The sequence below is a fragment of the Plectropomus leopardus genome, chromosome 24 (genome assembly GCF_026936395.1).
Source record: "Plectropomus leopardus strain MGB_pleo_1.0 chromosome 24, ASM2693639v1, whole genome shotgun sequence".
NCBI classification, from domain to species: Eukaryota; Metazoa; Chordata; class Actinopteri; order Perciformes; family Serranidae; genus Plectropomus; species Plectropomus leopardus.
The window spans coordinates 7674235-7689182 of record NC_142199.1 but is presented as its reverse complement, the minus strand read 5'-3'; the positions used below and the strand labels follow the sequence as shown (position 1 = coordinate 7689182).

The following is a 14948-nucleotide window of genomic DNA, read 5'->3' as shown; positions in this document are numbered from 1 at the left end:
AAGGCCTATTTTAAGCCTATCGACATCTTGTCTTAGTCATGGAAAAAGGTTATTGATGAATATTTTTGACATAGTTTTTGTTAATGGAGTTCACTCTGAATACTCTGAATACAAACTGACTGATACAAACTGATTTGGGTCTCCATATGAGGACAAGCTGTTGTAAAAATACGTGAATGGGCGGTTGTCAGTAGGTAGTGATAATTTGCCCAAATGCATTGTTTCAACAACACTCTCTCTGCTGCTCCTACCTGTGCGCTGGCGGGGCCATGAAGGTCGGCAGTCACCGTGGCTGCAGAGACAGTCGGCACGTCCAGTGTTGGGGACTTTGAAAGTGCAGGACTGGCCTTCTTGCCCTCAGCTGGAGCGTCCACTATGCTGGGAGTCGGGGGCTTGCTGCCCCCCTGCTGGCCTTGATTCTCTGTAAAGGTCACTGACCTCTTTTGGTCCCCATGCGCTGTGGGCACACATGCACGCGCACGTGGTCAAAACAGAGATGACAGCGCCAGCTAGCGACTCGCTAACACATCAGCACCACCAGAAAGAGTGAAGGCAGGGATGGGACAGGAGGGGGGCTGCGGGGACTGGGAAGGGGATGCAAGACAGACATGCAGAGCGCCCTATTGGGTGAGGTTGCAGATAAAAGGGGTGGGCCATTGCAGGGTGGAGAGGAAGGGTTAAGGGTTGTGTCTCACCTTCACAGTCCAATAAAGTTTCTTTATTTCGAAACAAAAGGCATGAGACAGAACAGAGTGAGAAGAGTCAGTTTGGTGACAGGTGCGACAACAAACAGCATTGGAACAAAGACAGAGGTCGTGAGGGGGAGGATGGGTCAGTTCAAGTCAGCACACAGACAGTAAACACTGTATTTGTATGGGAGAATACTGTTTGAACTGTATCTAGCAGTCTAGATTTGTCTCGTTGTGTGTTGATCTGAAGTGCAGGGCAAGTCTGGCTGTTAGTTTTTCAGTGAGCAACTCTGTTTTAAATTCTAAAACAGACAAACATGTGCTTTCATCGTCACTTATCCTCAAAAATCCTTGCACTCAGTCTCCAACACACACACGCACGCACACACACACGCACGCACGCACGCACGCACGCACGCATGCACACACACGCACACACACACACACACACACACACACACACACTGATGAAGGCACGTGTGCTATTACCCAGTGGTTTGCTCTTGGGCTGGATACTCCGGCGGGTTGTAGAAAGTCTCGCTCCGGATCGACCGCGTGGTTCATTCTTTGGGATGGACAGCAGGGGACGTCGCAGCTGTGGGAAAGTCACACTTTAGTCCAATCCAGTGTTGACTATCAGTTAGGTTTCAGTCATGTATTTTTTAGAAACTTTTAGAATAAACTTTGTGTGTGATTTAACTGTCCTTAATACAGATTGAAGAGCACAACACAACAAAATTGATACATGCGCTTGCCTATACATTAGTTGATAAAGAAAGGACTACTAGAAGTTAACCACAATTTAGTCTATGAACTCTGCCCAGCCTAATCTTGGAGGGGATCATGCGATTAGTTAGCATGTGTATCTGTCTCTCCATATTTAATATGAAATACTACTGAAACAATCAGCCTTATAATTTATGTGCACATTTAATACTAAATGCTCAAGGCGCTCCTGTGGTTGGAGTGATTCAAATTGTTAAAAAAACCTGTTTTATAGCGTCATTGACTGTTGACTCCTAAGTCATCTTTACCAGCTAGTAGGGGCCGCGAGTTTTACGGAAATCTTGGCTCATAACAAGCCTTACTGTCTGCTGGGGCCATGTTATGGCCTTCTTCTTGGCTAAAAACGGACATATATGGAATAGTTTGGTCTCATTTGTCTCTGCATTTGTTTTCTGTACCGTCATCTTGACTGTAAGGGACAATTGAACCGCTGTGGCTGCACCACGAGGATTGCCTTGAGTACGAGTACTTAAACCTGCAGTTGGAGCAGCTACGTGACCTGCCAACTACACATCAACTATACCTACACATCAGTCCACTATCACCTCTCGTCCTGGAAGTGAATATATAATATATATATATAACAATATATAATGTGCTACTAAGGTGGTGTGTAGGTACTTGGCCCTTATTTATTACAACGCTGCATTGTGGCAGGGTTCAAATAACCGTTGCATTGTCTTGTCAACTCCTCCTTTGATGCCAAAAAGTAACAGGATTTAGGGTCAACCTTAACTCTTAAACCATTTTTAAGAAAAATGACAATAAATCTAGCTTGTACCTTGTCTTGTAGAAGCACATGAAGTAGGCTCCAAACTGAATGTGGCTGCAGCTGTACGTGTCTCCTGGAGTGGCCGTGATCAGCTCAGGCGGACACCCCCAGCAGATATCTGCACTCTACTGAGTGCACTTTACTAGTTTATTCATTTTGTTAACTGAATTCATTATTTATACAGAAATATGTAAAGTAGTTTACTTTCACTTAGAAAGCCGACTAATATCAGTTATTTTCTTGAATCTTGCAGCTTTACATGAACACTCAGATGAGATTTTAAACAGTAGCATCATGTCACATCATGATTCCATCTTTCCGTACATTGATTTCTTACATATTTTCCACTATATTCCAACTTTACGTGTTTATTATGAATCAATATAGAAAACTCCTAATTAAAAAAAAAAGAAAGAAAGACAACGTTGATGTGCCCACCTGTCTGAGGCCTCTTTTCCTTCCTAAGGGAGGCTGGATCAGAAGGTTTTGCTGGCCTGGTTCACTCTGCACACTGGCAACCCTGGTACAATCAATCAGATGGACATGTACACACATTTGCATTTACACAGACACACGCACACACAAAAGACACAAAAATACATCATGAAGAGACAATAAGGTCACTGCATCCCCAGCCGTGCTCGCTTACTGACCACATCTTTGACCACAATAAGATGTCGCTGCTATTCTACCCGTTCACTCACTACACGACACACACAGTATGTTACAAGACACCCAATCACAGTGCAGAAAATAAACAGTGCTGCCATGAGTCATACACTGAAAACACAACAAGGGATAGTAGGGGCTGGAGTAGCAACGCTGACAAAGGAAACTTGTGTGATGTGTAATTTTTTTTTTTCTTTTATAAAACTTTAAAGAATAAAATAAAGTGTGACATTGTTAAATTATTTTTTATGCAACCATAAAATAGAGCTTGATCAGGTTTGAACTTAAAGGGATAGATTGTTTTTTTCTTTAAGTGCGGTTGTATGAGGCACTAATCGAGGGTCAGTGTATTCCATACAGTAGATGTCAGTCAGCCGGCCTCCAGCTTGGAGAGGCAGGCTACAGTACCAGATCAGAAGCTAAGCAATACACTACTGTGGTCGGAATAGAAGCAAAAAAACACTTTAGCCACCTAAAAAAAATCAGAATCAGCTCAAGTATACGTTTTATTTAGATTATTTTCACTGCTTTATCTTGTTTCAAACAGCCATTTACAACAGAAAAGCCATTAACGGACTTCGTAGAGAAAAGCAGTAATTTTACATCACTGAGTTAAAGCCCTGGTGGAATTACACTGCCTCAATCAGTTATACCCCTTTTCATAATAATAGGTTATAGACTCCTTTCCCATTGTCAGTAGAGCAGGACTGTGTACATGGCTCAGCAGAAGATGAGTATGCCTCTCTGTGTGTACGTGGGTGTTTTGGGGTGTATCAGGTTAAACGTAACGGACAAGCTGGAACACAGGTTAGTGAACATCAGAAAACAGCATGAATGGAGGTCTGTGAAAACGTATCCATGGTTTCTTCTTCGTCTACAACTCCTCTCTCTCTCTCTCTTCAAAACTTGGTGAAGGCTGATTTGGGTAAATGTTTTAGCGCTGCTTAAGTGGAGATGTACAGTACTTAGTGGTTGCTTGAGTGAATCTTGTCATTTTAGGGGGGGCTAAAATTAGCGTGCTCACCTGGGTGTTGTATTTCTATCAATGACGATCAGAGACGGAGGCAGAAATACTCGTGATATTGCAGAGTCATTTGACCCAGGTGTGAATTGTATACGTTTCCATTGAATTGAAAAGCCAGGTGTTAATGAGATCTTTGTGCAGTGGAATAAAGGCTTGATTGAGGAAGTGATGGACCAGCAGCTTCTGTGTTCTGCAACGCAATTTACTGTTTTACCTCAATGGAGTCTGGTGGCTTTCAAGAGGGCAATATAAAGGGTACAATTCCCAATTAGAGAAAATATTGAAAATATTGTAAATATTGCATACACTTAAACGAATATTGATATTTTTAAGTGGACCTTCTTTAAGGTGGTGTGTAGGTACTCCTGCCTGCCTCTCCAAACTTGGGGCTCACTGACTAACATGTAATACGCTGATTACGGATAAGTACCTCATACAACCCCACTTCAAAAGATCCAAACTGTCCCTTTAAAAGCAAAATTGGACAGAAATGCTCAAAGAAAACAACAAACGTGTGTGGTGGTTGCCACCCCAGTTCCCCCTTGCCCCTACAGATTGGTATCCAGAGTAGGACGCCCAATTTGATCAGCGAGAAGCCTGATAGACACGTAAACAGTATGAAACACCATGGCACCAATGGGAGAGAGGCTGACTTTAGTGATGGCACATCAACTGTAAAGATCCACAGCTAACAGAGGAGAAACAGAGGCAGAGCTCCCTGGCTCCAGGGCTGAGGGGGCCCTCTTTAGCTATTTTTTTTTTAGGGGGTCGGGGCCTGGTTAGGATAGCACAGCAGATGATCTGAGAAGATGAGGGTCAGTGTGGAGCTCAAAGGGAAGTGGAGGAGGGGTAGGGGACAGAGACAAGGCACACTAGACCCACACAGAGAGAGATAGAGACAGGTAAGTGGGGGGGGGGTGAGGGTAGGTGTGGCGGGGCCAAGGCGATTTGATTGGATGTGGATGAGTGATCAACGGCGAGGAGGCCAATAGAGGAGGCCATCCCGAGGCGAGGCCCCTCCCACTGGCGGACAGATGCAAGAACGCACCAACGGGACACACACAGAGAGAGGGCCACTGTACCTAGAGAGGTTACCCTCCTGCAGAAGGCCCTGGGACTCATCTAGCACATTGGGTTCACTGTAAAAAGGGGGGCGGAGGGGGAGAACGGGAGTTTAGGGAGTGTAGTCGAGCTCTGTAACCACCCTGAGCCCAGACTTTGCGGGCGGGAAATCAGGGCTCTGACCACAACAAATCTGGAGCAGATTTTCTTGTTTCTGTAACATTCTTACCAAGATACAGAGTCTTAGCTATGTCACAAAGCTGCTCTGAGACTGTCGAACAAAAAACATTATCAATCAACAGAGATATACACAGAAAAAAATGGCTGTGGTTGTGGGATATGACTGGTTTTCAAAGTATTAATTCTTCATGTTACACAAACAAGCCAAGATTTAAATTGTATAAGAACATTTGTTGAAAGCAGCTCTGAAAACAGAAATAATCTTATTGGTTGAGTTCAACTTTGGTGGAAATGAGCCTGTTTTAACAGCAAATACACAAATACTTGAAACAGAAAACTATTTTATTGTTGCTGGCTGCACACACACGCTCAACTCTAAAGTCCTGCATCTCCAACGACAGGACGAATAATGAAGATAAGATCATGCAAAAACCAGGACAGTATGTTTTTTGAGATCTTTTCTTCATTATTTTTCCCATGCTAGCTTTCAAATGCACCTGACCCCTAATGGCCAATGCCCACTGAAAGAGGTTTAATGAGTGCTTTTGGCATTTTTGTCACTTGCACATTTCATGGAACAGAATAAAATCAATCTAATGAAATGTATAAACCCAAACGGCCTGATTGGCCTGATTGACACCTGCAGCACTTTTAAAACTTCAAGTCTATTTTTGTTACCATCAGTTAAGCGAAATCTTCACAGAAAGCTGTTTAAAACACACATGTTTCTCCTTGAATATGTGTTTTTAACTTATTAATTGCAATTAAATTTACTGGTCAAGGCTCCCAGTCAGTCTGTAAGCTTTCCTGTGTCACTACAGGAAGTTCTTCCTCGCTCATTTCAGTTTGTGGGGAAATAAAATCAATAAATCAATAATTAAAAACACTACTGATTTCTTCCTATGGAGTCGACATGAAAAGGATTTTTTAAACTAAACTATATTGTTGCTGTCAGTCTCATAAAGACAGCAGATTAGCCAGCCGCTGTCCACTCAGCTCGGGGACAGCAGACAGGCAGAGATGTCCAAATGGCATTTAAGGAAGATGGAATTAGTGTGAACTGAATGTTAGGTGCGCTCTCATCTTGTTTATGTCTCGCTTACAGTGAGGATTCCCAATAGGAGTTTCACAAGAGTGCAGAGAGACTTTGTCTTTGGTCAAACTCCAATCCACAATTTAGTTGTGAGCATTAAGTTTCATTTTAAACTCTTTCAGTCTATCAAAGAAACATCACCTGAAGAATAGTTCAATGTTGTGCTTGTTTGCACTCGTGTCTTTCAGTGTGTATGTGCGTGCATGCACGTGTGTTTTGGGAATGTACCTGTGGCTGGGCAGCATGGTGGTACGGGGTGCCTCGGGTTGCGAGGGTGCTGAGCCGGTGGCGTGGCTGGAGAAACGGCGCTGTGCTATCATCCTCGGCAAAAAGGCTTCGTGCTCGCTCACTACGCTGGGGATACTCATGGAGTCATCTGGTGGAAAGAGAACAGAGGGCAGTGAGCTCATTCGAATTTTTACAAATGTCAAATGTGAAAGAAAACAGGAATATTTCTGACTCTCTTCTTCGTCCTCATCGGTGCGGCTGAGTGTGTCTTGGGAGGGTTGGCGTGATGGTTGGCTATCCTGTTCCCAAACTGTACCAGTGCCCGTGTTAGAACGTGACATTGTGGCCAAACTGAGGCGGTATGCTGAAGTCGAGGTTCCCACTGTGCTGATGGACGTCTTGCCCTGGTAAGCTGTTTGGTTAGGCCAGGACAGACACAAACACAAACACAAAAACGTACGTTACTAACATGAGAAATCATCTGACAAGTTAAGATTCAGAGCATGAAAAAAAAAGTATAAAGTAAGTAAAAAGTAAGTTTCAGTATAGGTGTCTGACCGGAGCCGCTGTGCACAGCCTCCTTGAGGATCTTGAGTTCATTATTAAACTCTGCAAAAAGGGAGCTCTTGCAGAGAGGTCGCGGGATGAAGCGTCGCTCCAGCTGGTCAGCAATGTGGTGACGTGCTGTAATCTCCTCCTGGGAGTCAGCAGGCTGCGTCAACAACTACAACAACATGAAAACAAATAAAAAGACAGGAAAAGAGGGACACCAGTGCATGCAAATAAAATAAAAATGAAGGGAATGAACAAATGAGCAGAAAGAAATAGGCAAGGCAGCTTTATTTATATAGCACCTTTCATACAACAGAGCAATTCAAAGTGCTTTAGGGAATAATAAAAAATAAAACATATTAAAGGATACAGATTTGCAATTTTAAACAATGCACTGGTTGAACTGGTTCTTTACCTTGCACTGTATGAAGGGTCTCAGTAGGACAAATATAGGGATACGGGTTCTGACAATAAAGTCAATGAAGTCCCAGAAGGCCAAGCCACCCACTTTTCTCAGAGCCATCTCTTTCACCTGCAGGCTCAGCCGGTACCACTGGTTTCCTAGTGAGCGCTCAAAGCAAACCAACACCACCTTCAGAGCTGCAGAGTGACAGAAGGAGGGAGGAGGGTGAGGAGGGAAAGTGTGTAGAAACAAAAGAAGCTATAAAATGCATTCACTTCTCATTCATACCCAGATATGCGGCCTGGCTGGTAGACTCTGCTAATCCCTCTCTGCGCAGATCCTTCCCAGTGTCGCCTGGAGTGGAGCAGTGAGCCGGGGAAGCATCCAGCATGAAGTTTTTGGTGCGGGAGGTGGAGATGATCCGAGGAGGCAGGAGGATGTTGATGACTGTCTGGAGAAGCAGGAAGATCTCAGGCTGCTCGAGATGGGGGCTGTCTGCAAGAGGGAAACAGACACGTATGTACAGTTCGATTTATGTTTTTATTCTATTCAACAAAGAAAGACACAAAATGTGATCATGAATAAAATTGTCCATATGAAGCATACCCTATAATGGCACCTCTAAGGGTAACTATTATGTTTTTCAACCTGTTTTCACAGGTTTTTGTGTCCAAGTGACTAATGGAGAAAATTTTAAAATTGGTCCAGTATTGTGTGAGACCACTGCAGCCAACAAAATAGGCTGTTATCAGAGTTCCCGCAGATCTTTAAAAAGTCTCAAAGGCATTTATTTCAATTATCTAAAAATAAGGCCTTAATTGGGAAGAGTGGTTGAAAAATTTGCCCTTTTGCCCTTTTAGTTGCCCTTTTAAAAGTTGCCCTTTTAAAACAGTCTAAACAACTAAATAAGACAAGCCTGTAGGCTTTTACCTTTGCTCCCAGAACCCACAGTGAGCACAAAAGGAATGAGCAGGTTGAGCAGCATCCCCTCTCGTCTCTCCTGATTAGTGAAAGGTGAGATCACATGGCTGAGAGGAAAGTCCTCCTTCAAGGCCTACGAGGGAAGAGTGGAAACATTAATTAGAAAATGAACATTTAGCAATGAATGGATGTCCACTGAAGAGTCAGATGAGTTAAACAGACCTACCTGGATCTGCAGGGCAACCAGTCGGACCACAGCTGTGCTGAAAGGCAGCGGCGGCGACAGGTACGGGCTGAGGTGGAGGAGAGGAAGCCCATCTGCCACACTGGAAGGACCAACCACACCCATCACCTGAAAACACACACAAATTAATACCAACAGTCAAGACATCAAATGGATTGATTTGTGCTGTCCTGTGTGTCTGTGTCCATACCAGGTTGACACAGACGTTGATGAGCGAGCGAAGGTGTGGGAGGAAGGAGATGATTGGCTGCCGCTGCAGGGTCAGGCAGATCCCTTCGATCAGGCTGCTGGCCGCCTCCCACTCCACCTGTCTCCTGGAGAACGTCCACCCATACAACACCACCCCACACCCAGATAAAAACAAATTTTTATGAATTTAAAAATAGACTAAAACACAAAAGCCACATTCATGTCATGTGGGATGAAAGAACAATTAAGGATGAGAGTCAATCATCGTATTTCTATCTCATCAGCTTTTTTTAGTTCAGTATTGAATGTAAAAAACCTTTAAGGCAGAGAAAAAAAAACAACTGGAGAGACACTTACCACTCTATTAACATTCCCGCCATATAATCATCACCTTTAAAGTAAAAGCCATACTGACAACAAATAATGCAAAGCTCACAAACATAGCCAGCTGAACATCACAGCAACATATCCTGGTGTGAAGCTCACACCTGTGACCAGACGTTCCCCTGAGCCAGCACTGTTCAGTCTTATGTCATGGAAGAGGTGTGCAGGTGTAGCTGTGTTTATGGGCATGTTTTAGAGAATTATTTTTTTGGTTTACAGGCCCTGAAGTTAAGAACATACAATCATAGTGGACTGAAAGGGCATTGAACTGTTTGCCATGGTTATTTTGTAAATGATGACTGCTATACGTTTTTATGGTGCTGGATGTATATGGTATATTTTTAGCTCTTTTATTTCTTATTTGCTCTTGTATTTCTTCCTTGCTATTATATTTCATTTCTGCTATTGTATTTCTGGTTTGCTGTTCAGCAAAGTATTGTTGTAACGTGTGCATTTTCATGATAGCCATATGCAGCTGATGGATGCATGTATTTGTTGTCTTTTTTATTGTTGTGTTTTATTATTTATGTTTTGTTTTTTCCTGCTGAGATGTTGATGATAAAGTCTGTCTAGCTATCTGACAATATATATGTTAGTGGGGCGCTAAAGTGTGTCATACTTAATAGATTAAGGCCTTTTTTCACACCTACTTTCCTTCTTAAACATAAAAATACAACCATACACCAATCCAAGTTTATGGGAGCTTTATCAGTGATCCATAAGGCCAGGATACATTTCCAGGCACAGTGCAGCAGAATGTCTTTGAAAATCAGCAGGTAGTTCATCATCTAGTCCCAACAGGTAAGTCCTTGCGCTTAGATGTAGATGACGCTTGAAAATTACATTAAACTGTTAAACAATTCTAATCCAAAACTGTTGGACATGAGGACAGCTCCACAAACAATGAATAAATGATCCGACAGCAGTTTGACATTTAGTACAAAGTTCTGACAGAGTTGGATTCATTCTGTGTCTGGCTTCAGGAGTGATATACAGTCTATGCAAAATCTTGAATTGCCTCCTCCAGGCGAAGTTAGACAACAGGACCTTGGAGGGGTGGCTGCACAGGGCATCCCAGTTCTCAGGTTCCATTGTACCCAAGTCAGATTCCCATCTGCCTTTTACTTTAGCAGAATTATCTGTATTGAAATTACAGAGACTCTTATAAAGCGTCTTAGTGAAAGATGTAAGTTGCATATTATTTACCAATAGGGACTCTATAGGAGAAATAGCCAGTCCTCCAGAGAAGTCTTTCAAATTGCACAGAATAAAGTTTCAAACTTGTACAAATTTAATGAAATCCCCATTGGTAACCCCATATTTGCTTACCACTTGTTGAAATGTGACAACAACCAAATTTTTTTAGTTTTATTGAAAATAAACTAAATTTGTATGGCTAAAAATGAATTAAATGATTTTTTTCCCTGTGCAATTGAAGCTGCTTTACATATGAAATGTGCTATACAAATTAAGTTTTAATATTATTATCACATATTCAGTATTATACTGGTCTGGCTCTTATTGGAGGGATCAGGTGGTAATCAACAATAAATACATTTTCTCTCACTGTTGCTATAAATTGCAACAATGCCTTTTTGTAGAGCAAGCTTCAGTATGATGAACTTCAGTATGATGTTTGGGTATCACCATCTCTGAATGATTAACATTCAGTGTTTATTTGTATGTTGCACATAGAAGAATGATCCTAGTGATTTTATAAAACTGCATTATGTGACTTCATGCGTGCAGACATCACAGACATCATGGTGGTGTTTGTCTGAAATCAAAATCTGCATCATCTTTCGTGACAGATGACTGGACACTGGCTCAGAGGGAACACTGCCAGTGATCTATCATTACTACAGACATCCTCACGTATCCGCACAAAAACACGCCACAGCAGCACTTACGGTACAGCACCCACGAAGGCAGCGCTACAGAGGACAGTGCCAAGAAGCCGTCTATCTACTGTACACACCACGGCACCGGCACAGCACGATACACTCACAGGGAGACAGAGAAAGAAGAGGGATTGTATTCAACAGACCTGGTGCATAATGCCTGTGGGCGAGCGCACCTGAGCGTAGGCATCTTGTGGATTTTGTTGAACATGCGGTCCAGCCTCTTAAGGATGAGGATGAGGGCAGGCCGGACAGCTTCAGACGACCAGTCAGTGATGGGCAGCATCTCCATGATGTAGCGCCGCAGTCCTCGGCTCTCCATGGTCAGGGTGTCGTAGGGTGCCAGCTTCAGCAGGGCGTGGGCAATCTCCGCCAGCCTGAGAAACAGACACACACCTTCAGTGTAACTTAACAGTGATAGAGTGTTATGAAAAATGAATTGGCACCAATGGCACTTCAGAAATGTCCAGAAACAGGAGGAAAAAGGTTTATTGATTATATCTACTCTTGTTTTATTGTCTTATTCATCCTTTCATCATTTCATCCCTCATCCCTTTACCCTTAGCTTTCATGCTTTACCCTTCATCCCTCGATCTTCAACCATCATCCCTTTGACCCACATCCCTTCATTCTTCACCCTTCATCCCTCAATCCTCATCCCTCAATACATTCCTCCAGACTGTCAATCCATCCCATGCAATACACTTTTCTTAATCTTTAGCTTTCTTGGTGTGGTCTTGGATGTTACTATTACATATAAGCTTGCATCATCAGCCACTGTTCCACTTTAAGGTCCAGAGGAATGCGTCACACTAGTCCCTCCTTTCAGAAACTTGCAGAGAAAGAGCAATCATCTTGCAACTTTTACCAATAAATCTGAATAAAGAACCTTAAAAGTCAGTCATGGGTTAATCCCGTCACCTCATGTGGGACTTGATGTCGAGCAGCTCCAGGGCCGTGACCCGCGGCTCACCAGCAACGTTCTGCAGGATCTTGAGCCGCGGCCCGCAGTGTTTGTAAAACTCGGTGCAGATGTTTAAGAGGGACTCCCGGGGCCGGCGAAACTCCTCCCTGGCGATGCGCTCGTCCAGCTCCTCCCTCGGCATACCCTGGCCCTCCTCCAACAGGTGGAGGTTGTCCCTGGGTGGAAGCATACAAACAGGACTCCAAAACTGCTCTCTAGCTATTCTGTGGCTAACATAAAGTGAGTTAATTCATCTCCAATCATCAATCATGTCCTGACCTGGTGTTGACCCCTCCTGACATGGCGTGGTTTGCTGTAGTGCCTCCTTTATGACCCTGATCACATCGGGACATCTGTGGGGCTGTCATGGGCCTGTGGAGGAGGTGTGGATAAAGTTATGAGGACTTAAAGAGGCTTAAAGGACATCTTTATGCACAACACAAAAAAACAGGCTTTTCGGTCCAGCTGCTGCAAAAACCCAGACTTGTGCTGTTGTTGTTGTTTTTGTTGCATGGGTGATAGTCAGACCTTGTGAGGGTCTCTGAGCTGTAGAGGAGGGCCTGCAGGGATGTGGCCAGAGCAGCGATGGCAGCAATCTCATCCCTGGCAGCCGAGGCCGACTCCATTGTAACTGTGTTACTCTTCAGTTTCTGGAGGTGGCAGGGGACCAAGGCCTCCAGCACCATCAACATCTGGAGGCTGGAGAGATACATGCAGAACGTCAGAGGACAGAAAAGAATTGCTGTGGAAAAGCTAAAGATGCAATAAGAGAGGAAGAATTTGCTATGGTTTTTTTGATATGTTTCCATACCTTCTAAAGGACTCAGGGGCATAGGCAACAACGGTGACACACAGTTTGATAGCCTCACTGATGGAAAAGGCCAAGTCCTCGTTACCATAACAGAAATCTAAAACAGAATAGTGTAGCCAAGTCAATTTGGTTTTGTTTGTACTCGTTATCCAAGTTCAGGGCACTGACAAAAAAATATCATTAGAAGCTTTCCATAAAACATAAAGGTTAATTTAAGTAAAAGTCCACAAAATGTGTGTAAAAGTGATTTTGTACCTAGAGAGCGTAGAGGTTTCTCAGCTTTAACCAGCTCCAGAGCATCCAGCGCATCCTGGGTCTCACCCTCCAGCGAGACCAGCAGGTCAAACAGACACTGAGCCGACACTCCTTTAGACAGACCAGTGCTGGTGCTGGTCTGGGACAGCAGATGGAGACAGAGAACATCAAAAATTGCAGTCATCCACAAAAATAAAAACAAAATGTTTTTATTAAAAGTCCAGTGTGCAGGAACTAGGGGAATCTATTGGTAGAAATGGAATACATTATTAACAATATGCTTTCATTAGTTTATTATCTCCAGAAACTATGAACTGTATTTTCATTACTTTAGAATGAGAAATTCATATAAACATATGGAGCGCGTCCCCTTTATTGAGTTCATTCTATTTCTTTTATAGTAGAGCAGAACCAACAAACCAAACACTGGTTCTAGCCTTTTGCATTTTTGCACCAGCCATCATAGTTCTGCAACAAGCTTGACACACTGGCCCAAGTTTCAGTTGGTTAAAAAATCTACAACCTCACCACTAGATGCTACTAAATCCTAAAAACAAGACCTTTCATCATGCAAAAAATCACATAAAAACTTAAAGTACACATTGATGTAAATTACTTTGAAAATATGGATGTGAGTACCAAGAACACTTACTGTGAATTCCAGGAGTGGGGCCACACTGGCAAACAGCTGCAGGATGAAGGGTTTGCGATGGAGGATGTAGAACTGCCGGCAGCAGAACTCAATGCCCTGCCTGAGTAAAGGGTCGCTCTCATAGTCAGCATAGACCTGTCATAACAACATAGAGAGGACACATTCTTAGGAATGCAGGTGATCACATTCCTGGACTGAATCCAAGACAATAATACATGAAGATTAAGGAAGTGGAAGCTCTCTAGTCTTAAAAAATATTTTACTGTTGGCTAAAAAATATATTCTTATGTTAAAGTTGAAAGAAAGTTTGACTTTTTGGCTCTTTTGGTCAGACACAACTTAACTACAAAAATTAGCAGTATCAGTTATGGCAGGACACATGTACCTGCAGCATGGTTGGCAGGATCCACTGGTAGCCGCTAAGGGAGAAGAGGTGATTGAAGTGAACGGCAGTATTGATGGCGGTGGCTGTGTACTGCCTGAGAAGGGAGCTGTCCTCTGGGTGCAGCAGCAGAGCCCCATTGAAGACGTTAAGGAACAGCATCATCTCATCACCCCACGGGTACTCACTTGGCATTCCCAGGAACATTTCCTCCAGCAGCTTGATCCACAGCACCTTGTGGAGGGTGTCCAATCCAAACAGCTCCTTACCTGAGATATTGGGCAAGGAGGAGATGGCGGTAAAAACAAAAGTATATAAACCCAGGGATCCTGCAGCTTAAGGCAAGGTAGATTTAAGTCTTCTTAAGACTTTTTTTAATGTCTTTCTGAATTGAGTTTAAGACCAATTAAATGACCAAACTTGAAGGACAATTTTATTTTGCCCAAATGTTTTTTAAAACATGAGGCATGATTTTTGCAAAGAAAAAGTTAGATTTTATACATCAAAGTTGAAAAAACAACCCTTTTAGAGTGGAATACATGGAAGACAATCAACATATTACAGTATCTTTACCGATAGAATGGGAAATATCTGGCATGTCTGGCCGATTTTCTGGGTAATTTGTGTTTCTCAGCCTGCATGTGAGATTCCACTATTAGGATTCCCATCATGACCAGTTTAATAAAAGGAATTCATTAAATTCTTAAAAAAGAAAAAGAAAAAGAGACTTAATGCAATGTCAAAAAAAGACAAGATTCATTAAATCTTACTTTACACTTTTAGTCAA

The 14948-nt window shown here is 42.9% G+C and overlaps 1 protein-coding gene across 16 annotated transcripts in view; it reads right to left on the bottom strand.

Moving 5' to 3' along the window:
• The window catches only part of unc80 (unc-80 homolog (C. elegans)), a 53914-nt gene that overhangs the window by 4131 nt on the left and 34835 nt on the right, over positions 1-14948 (bottom strand). For 8 of the 16 annotated variants that reach the window (XM_088074386.1, XM_088074387.1, XM_042513243.2 and 5 more), the window contains 21 exons: positions 14165-14430; positions 13780-13914; positions 13128-13266; positions 12873-12969; positions 12590-12760; positions 12341-12433; positions 12019-12237; positions 11244-11474; positions 8814-8937; positions 8606-8731; positions 8389-8512; positions 7747-7953; positions 7471-7655; positions 7062-7227; positions 6736-6915; positions 6504-6651; positions 5023-5079; positions 2686-2767; positions 1179-1284; positions 696-716; positions 252-457 (listed from right to left, as the gene is read on the bottom strand). In XM_088074386.1, the coding sequence (XP_087930512.1) occupies positions 252-457; positions 696-716; positions 1179-1284; positions 2686-2767; positions 5023-5079; positions 6504-6651; positions 6736-6915; positions 7062-7227; positions 7471-7655; positions 7747-7953; positions 8389-8512; positions 8606-8731; positions 8814-8937; positions 11244-11474; positions 12019-12237; positions 12341-12433; positions 12590-12760; positions 12873-12969; positions 13128-13266; positions 13780-13914; positions 14165-14430 (3083 nt within the window). The remainder of the gene's footprint in view (positions 1-251; positions 458-695; positions 717-1178; positions 1285-2685; positions 2768-5022; positions 5080-6503; positions 6652-6735; positions 6916-7061; positions 7228-7470; positions 7656-7746; positions 7954-8388; positions 8513-8605; positions 8732-8813; positions 8938-11243; positions 11475-12018; positions 12238-12340; positions 12434-12589; positions 12761-12872; positions 12970-13127; positions 13267-13779; positions 13915-14164; positions 14431-14948) is intronic. The other 8 variants (XM_088074390.1, XM_088074397.1, XM_088074392.1 and 5 more) reach the window with 5 other exon arrangements.